This window comes from Empidonax traillii, unplaced genomic scaffold (assembly GCF_003031625.1).
Source record: "Empidonax traillii isolate 1590-97213 ecotype Southwest subspecies unplaced genomic scaffold, ASM303162v1 scaffold34:size3740991, whole genome shotgun sequence".
Classification (NCBI taxonomy): Eukaryota; Metazoa; Chordata; class Aves; order Passeriformes; family Tyrannidae; genus Empidonax; species Empidonax traillii.
In genome coordinates this window covers 1,812,161-1,818,825 of record NW_020955227.1, presented here as the reverse complement: position 1 = coordinate 1,818,825, position 6,665 = coordinate 1,812,161, and the positions used below count along the sequence as shown (strand labels likewise).

General features: G+C 49.3%; 1 protein-coding gene across 1 annotated transcript; it reads left to right on the top strand.

The window, feature by feature from the left end:
• The first annotated feature begins 829 nt into the window (after positions 1 to 829).
• On the top strand, positions 830 to 5,705 carry PTGES2 (prostaglandin E synthase 2). The gene is made up of 7 exons (XM_027877782.1): positions 830 to 1,039; positions 1,926 to 2,120; positions 2,594 to 2,649; positions 3,243 to 3,395; positions 3,911 to 4,111; positions 4,429 to 4,546; positions 4,950 to 5,705. The coding sequence occupies exons 1-7, from the start codon at positions 830 to 832 to the stop codon at positions 5,076 to 5,078; spliced, it is 1,062 nt and encodes a 353-aa protein (XP_027733583.1). The 3' UTR covers positions 5,079 to 5,705.
• Positions 5,706 to 6,665: the final 960 nt, after the last annotated feature.

Sequence of the window (6,665 nt, the reverse complement as noted above, 5' to 3'; positions counted from 1 at the left end):
CCCAAGTAGGGGAATTGAATATTAGTGAAGTTAATGGATGTAACTGCTGTTAATAAAACAGATGATGACTTTCCACATGGGTATAGGCTCACACTGTGTATGTGCCAGTCAGAAGCTGCAGCCCCAGGCTCAGGACATGCTCCCAGAGAATCACAGCCTGGCTCAGGTGGGAAGGGACCACAGTGGGTCACCTGGTCCCACCTCCCTGCCCAAGCAGGGTCATCCCAGAGCACACAGCACAGGATTGCATCCAGACAGCTCTGGAATATACCAGTGACAGAGACTCCACACCCTCTCTCATCTCTGTTCCAGTGCCCTGTCAATGCAGTGAAATTTTTCCTCGTATTGAGGTGGAACTTTCTGTGCATCAGTTTCTGCTTCTTGCCTTGTCCTTGTGGTTGACACCGAGCAGAACCCTGTCCACCTTCTCCATGCCCCTCTTCAGATATTTATACACATTAATGTGGTCTCTTCTTAAGGCTGAAGAGACACAACTCCCTCAGCCTCTGCACTAATTATTTTATTTTCACTTTAGGCTTTGGTGCGTTGTCAGCCATGGTAACTGCGGGAGCATGGGGCCGTGGGGGGTGTCCTGTGAGGGGTTGTGCCCCTGTGGGCTGACCTATGTGCGGTGTGTCCCTGTGTGGGGTGTCCCCTATGAGGTGTCCCTGTGTGGGGTGTTCCCTGTATGGAGTGTCCTGTATGTGGTGTCCTGAGTGTGGTGTCCCCTCAGCGGTGCCACCGTGCCCGTGCCCGTGTCCCCCCCCCCGCGGGCGGGGCCGCCATGGCCGGGGCGGGGCGGGCGCTCTCTGCCCGCCCTCAGCCCAAGATGGCGGCTGCCGGCCGTGCCTGGCGGGCCGGAGCGCTGCTGCTGCCGCCGGCCTGGCGGCTGCGGGCCCCGGGACGAGCCTTCGGCGCCGCGGCGGGACGGGCAGGCGGCGGCGGGCGGCTGGTGCTGGGCGCTGCCTTCGCGCTGGGCGGCGGCGCCGGGCTGTGCCTGGCGGCGCGGCAGCGCCTGCGGGAACACTCGGCCGCTGAGGTAACGCCGGAGCCGGCTCCGCTTAACCTTCCCCGAGCCCTGCGAGATCCTCTGGGGACTGCGGTTCGGAGAGGGCCGTAGCGGTTCATCCCGCTTTGAGTGAGGAAAGAGCTTAAAATTGTGTAAGGGAGGCCCTGGCGGCGCATTCCTTGAGCTGTAGGAGAGGCTATCAGGGCCTGCTGGGGATGTGCAGCAGCTTTGTCTCTTATTGCCTTTTCGCAGCGCTGAGGGTTGTGTAACCTGATAAACTGTAGGTGAGAAGCGAAGTGGGGTGGCCGCAGTTGTTTTATAATGTGTGAGGAATGACTGGCACGGCCTGGCAGGTTGCTGAGGTGCAGCAGCGTTGGGAAACATCCCAGAGGTGATGTCCCGCTGTCCTGGGCTCTCCCACCTTGTCCCAGTTGCTGGTTAATCCTGGGAATCCGATCTTGGGCAGGCACGTGTTTAAATTCAACAGCAAACTCTGCCCTCCCCACCATGTGACCTCAACAAAGGGTGTTGGGGGGAAGGATTGGCTTGTAAGGGCTTTCTTTGTATCTGTTTAAATACTGTTACAAATGGTTGGGCTTTTTTCCATAGAATTTTTTTCTACAGATGAGAAACCATAGAGATAAACTGTCTGGATTTAACTTCTGTATTTTCTGGCCGTGAGTAGGAGTTTGCAGCAGGTTAAATGGATGTTTAGAGAAACAGTTATTTGCTCCTGATGGGCAGTGATTATTTGTGATGCCACTTAAAGAAAGCATCTCATAGCCAAGATACTCTGATGATCATATCTTCAAACTGAATGTTAGTGGCTGTGACTTCATGACAAAAATAAGGGTGGAAGGAAGGTAATATATATTTTTGGTAGAAAATGGAACCTTCTTGTCCCTTTCTTCCCCAGCTGCCTTCAGAGAGCCTGCAACTCACTCTCTACCAGTACAAAACATGTCCTTTCTGCAGCAAAGTCCGAGCTTTTCTTGATTATCATGGCCTGCCCTATGAAATTGTGGAAGTGAACCCAATAATGAGGAAGGAGATCAAATTCTCTTCCTACAGAAAGGTGCCCATCCTGCTGGCCAACGCTGGGAGCCCTCTGGTAAGTCTTCTGTCTTGCAAGCTTCATTTTCCCCCAAGCAGTAGTTTGAAGGCTGTTATGTCTCTGTGGTTTATCACATGCAGTGTGATCTTTAGATCATCCTTTATGCTCTCAAGAGCCAAAATGAGATCTGAAGAATACTGAAGAATCAATTTAGGTTTTTTTTTTTAGTGTTAGTGTTGCTTTTCTTCCTTCCTGCCAAGAGCCTAAATCCAAACTCCACTAGTACTACATGTGTGCCTGGCCCTGAGGTCCTCTGTGGTCAGAATTAAAGCCAGATTTGAAGTGATATTCTGAAACAGTCACAGAACAGATGTCTTGAGATGTGCAGGGACTCCTGTGGAAATACTTGGGGGGAAAAGGCCCTGCAGGACTAACTTGGAGCCTCAGCATATAAGGGAAAAGACTGTGAAGAATTCCCTTTTCTATTTCGCCAGCTTCTTTTAAAAAGTTGTTTTCATTTTGTTTTTCAGCAACTGAACGACTCCTCGGTTATCATCAGTGCAATAAAGACCTATCTTATTTCCAGGTAGGAAAACAGGGTGATGAGAGATGAGTTCAGCCTGAAGGGCCTTGGTGAACTAGAGATTTAGAAAACTAAAGCCTTAAATCTCTTACTGACCTCGGGCTCTGAAGCTCTGGGTGTTTGGCCTGGCTGTGACAAAGTGGATGGTGCCTGTATATATGCTGTGTTGTGAGGACTGTAAAGCAAAGCCTTTCAGAAATACTTTTTCACCCGTGGGATTCTGTTTGCACAAAACCTGCTTAAATATGGACTAGTGTTAGTTCTGGAAGTGAGCTTACAATTAGCCAGTTATTATATCTAAAATGAAGTGGAACTGCTGTGCCTGTGGCCTGTCCTTTAGGTCCACTTGAGAATTGTAGGAAGCTCTATGCCTGCAAAAATTTCTGTTCTGACTGAAAGGTATATTCACTAATAATAGTTATTTGCAAGTAGCTGTTCCAGCCTCTTTTCAAAACTGTTTTCAAGTAGAATCTGGAACCTTGTGCACTTATTTTTAGAATAATACATTTTACACTGTGTATCTTTGAATCTGTCCTTTGCTCTCGCCCCTTTTTTTGTAGCAGCCAGATCAGTGCTAACTGTGTTTCTGTCCACAGAAGGAATAGCTTGGAAGAGATTGTGTCCTTTTATCCTCCTGTTAAAACCATAACTGAGAAAGGCAAGGAGGTGACGGAGTATGAGAATAAATACTGGCTCATGCTGGATGAGAAGGAGACAAAGCGAGTTTATCCTGTCAAAGAAGTGAGAGTGTAAGTGCTCTTAAGTTTCTGGGCTCTCTAAGTGGGGTCACAGCCCCCTCCACATGTCCTCAGGGATGGTGTAGATGTAAAATCAATCCCACTGGGGCTGACAAGATCTGTCCCCCCCCCATTAAAGCCTCAGTAGCTGGGGTGGGTTTGTGTGTTTGTTAGATAATTCAAAACAATGCTGTTAGATGGCCTAGTTACCACCACCGTGATCACACTGGCCTTGAGCTGCTTACAGTTTTCTTCTTGGCCTTCCCTTTATGGCACAGGTGAATGCTACAGATAGATAGTTTCCCTTTCTGCTTTACTTCTCATATTGGGAGGAGAATCTAATGCTCTATCTTAGTCTTAAATTTAGTTTGAGACTGCAGGAGCCTTGCCAAAGGTAACGGTGCTGAGTGCATTTCAGAGAGGTCACCAGAGCACCAGGCTGGCCAGGAGTGGCTGATGCCACTGTGATCCTGCCTCCTGTAGCCCTGCAATCTGTACCTCACTCGCTCTCTTTTGGCTGCTTACAGGGAAGAGATGAAGTGGAGGAAATGGGCAGATGATTGGCTTGTTCACCTCATCTCCCCCAACGTTTACCGAACCCCCAAAGAAGCCCTGGCATCTTTTGATTACATTGTCCGGGAGGGGAAGTTTGGCACCTTGGAAGGTCTCTTTGCCAAGTACGTGGGGGCTGTTGCCATGTTCTTCGTGAGCAAGATGCTGAAGAAAAGGTTGGTATCACTGAGCACCAGTTACACAAAAGAAGAAATAGCTCCTTAACCTCCTTAGCTGTGAACCCTGGCTGTCAGAAGGGTAGAACCTCAGGGTTTTAAGCTGAACCATTTAATACCATTTGAGTAACAGCTGTACTTCTTTAACTGGAGGTACTGGACCCCTCTACTCATCTGCTGTTTAGTTACTGACTGTCCCCTTCACTCTGAAGTACCTCCCTAATTGCCAAGCAAAGACCAGCCCGTAAGGTGAGAGATGATAAAAGCTTAAAGGAAGAAACCAACATGTCTTCAAACTGGTTCTTGTCCTTGTCCAGACACAACCTTCGAGACGATGTCCGAGAAGATTTGTACGAAGCAGTAAATGAGTGGGTAAAAGCTGTTGGCAAAAACCGACTGTTCATGGGTGGGAACCAGCCCAACCTCGCTGACCTGGTAAGGGGCTCATCCCTGCAGTTACACTGTCACAAATCATCCTGCTGCCCAGCTGTGGGAAAGGGTTAATACAAACACAGGCAGGGAAGTTGAGCTGCATGATGTACACTGTCCATGTCCTTTGCGCAGTAATACAGTTCCCATATGGAATTTTTGCCTATTGCTTTACATAGGACTGGATTTGTTGTTTTCCTCCAGAGAAATCTTTCTAAATACAGAACCTGCAGTTCCCACGTGCAGGTGGATGTTACTGATCAGGTGGAAACACAACAAAAGCAGGTCCGGCCAGGACACTGCTCTGGCTCGTGGGTGCTGGTGATTAAACCTCACAGGTGTTACTTGTATTCTGAGCCATCTTCCACTGCTCTTTCAGTGTTGCTCTAACATTTCTGCTCTGTCCCAGGCTGTGTACGGGGTCCTCCGGGTCATGGAAGGGCTGGAAGCCTTTGATGACATGATGGCTCACACCAAGATCCAGCCTTGGTACCAGCGCATGGAAGAAGTCATTGAAAAATCTGGAGTTGCAATCTGATGCAGCTGCAGCTGCCTCCCTGAACTACTTGCATGGTGAAAACTTCAGAAGAAGTGGCTTTTATTTTTAGAGTTGAAAGGACTGGTCACACCTAAAGACTGACACGAGGGCAGAGAGACCACCCCGTTCAGAAAATCAAGTCGTAGCGAGAGAAGGGTCCAGCTGGATCTCTGTAGGATGGGGACAGGTGAAAGGAAGGGATCTTGGATGCTGCTGGAAAGGAGAAGGTCTAAATTGAAGAATGCAGCAAATAGGCTTCTTTTAGGCACAAGCCATCCTTGGAGCAGTTTACTGTAAAAGCAAGATGCTCTGGGCTGGTGTTACAGCCATGTCAGATGTGGTAGGTCTGAGCAGCTTGTCTTCCACTACTCATCCATGTCACGTGAAGCGTTTTCCTGACTGACATACTGGATTCTAGTTTTGAAGTGACAATTTTTCCTGCAATAGAATCATGTAAGCCCAGTGCTGAGGGAACTGGAGGAATCCAGGGCACTGGGAAGGCCCCCTTCCCCTGACAGCAGCGATGCTGCACTCGCAGGGTGTGTGCGCTCACTCTTCCATGTAAACGGTTCTCTCAGGACTTGACTCTGTATGGTCTGCAAGGATAAAGGTTGGCTTTATTCTGTGCCCTTTGTAGAGCTGAGTTCTTACCTCACCCCTTACACCTGAAGAGCACACCCTACACTGAAATCACTAATGCAGAGCAGGTATTGGAAAGAACTGTCATGAGTGAGATCTCTCTGGAGTACCACTGAAAATCAGTTTGTTCTTGTTTTAGGAGAAGAAGGTTTAGGAGCCATCTGCATGGCCAAGGGATCTCCAAATGTTTCTGCCATGCAAGAGTAATAAAGGATTTGCTGTTGTAGCAATTGAATTAGGAACTGTCCCTGTGCGATATGAAGTCTGCTGAGCTGTGTTGGGGAGAGTCAGAGAATGGTTTGGGTTGGAAGGGACCTTAAACACCATCTCGTTTCAATCCCCCGCCATGGGCAGTGACACCTTCCACTAGCCCAGGTTGCTCCAAGCCTCGTCCAACCCTGCCATGGGCAGGGACATCTACTCGACCAGGTTACTCACGGCCTTACCAACCTGGCTTTGAACACTGTTAGGGGTGGGGCATCCACAGCCTCCCTCAGCAATCTGTTCTAGTGTCTCACCACCCTCCCAGCAAAGAATTTCTTCCTAATATCTAACATAATTTTCCCTCTTTCCATTTGTGCCCATTACTCCCTGTCCTATCAGTTCCTGGTGAAAAGTCCCTCTCCTACTTCCTTGTAGCCCCTTCAGATACTGGGAAGTTGCTCTGAGGTCTCCACACAACCTTCTCTTCTCCAGGCTGAGCAGCCCCAGCTCCATTCTTCCTCTTAACTCCGTGGTCCCCTCCGGACTTGCTCCAAGAATTCCATATTGGGGACACACCCACACCAGAACTGTACCTTTAAGTCAGTAAAACTCATCTCGAAGGCAACACGAAGAAAATCCCCTCATTAACCCAGCGTTTCATCCCGTTTTCAGTGCTCCGCAGGGCCGCGGGGACGAGCAGCCGTTCCTCAGAACGCCGTGGCGGGGCCAGGTGGTGTTCCCGGG

Excerpts from the sequence above, each read along its gene's own strand:
- PTGES2 (XM_027877782.1), top strand. The coding sequence starts at position 830 with ATGGCGGCTGCCGGCCGTGCCTGGCGGGCCGGAGCGCTGCTGCTGCCG. Across the intron at positions 2,650-3,242 it reads AAGACCTATCTTATTTCCAG|AAGGAATAGCTTGGAAGAGA; the intron begins GTAGGAAAACAG and ends TTCTGTCCACAG. Across the intron at positions 4,547-4,949 it reads AGCCCAACCTCGCTGACCTG|GCTGTGTACGGGGTCCTCCG; the intron begins GTAAGGGGCTCA and ends GCTCTGTCCCAG.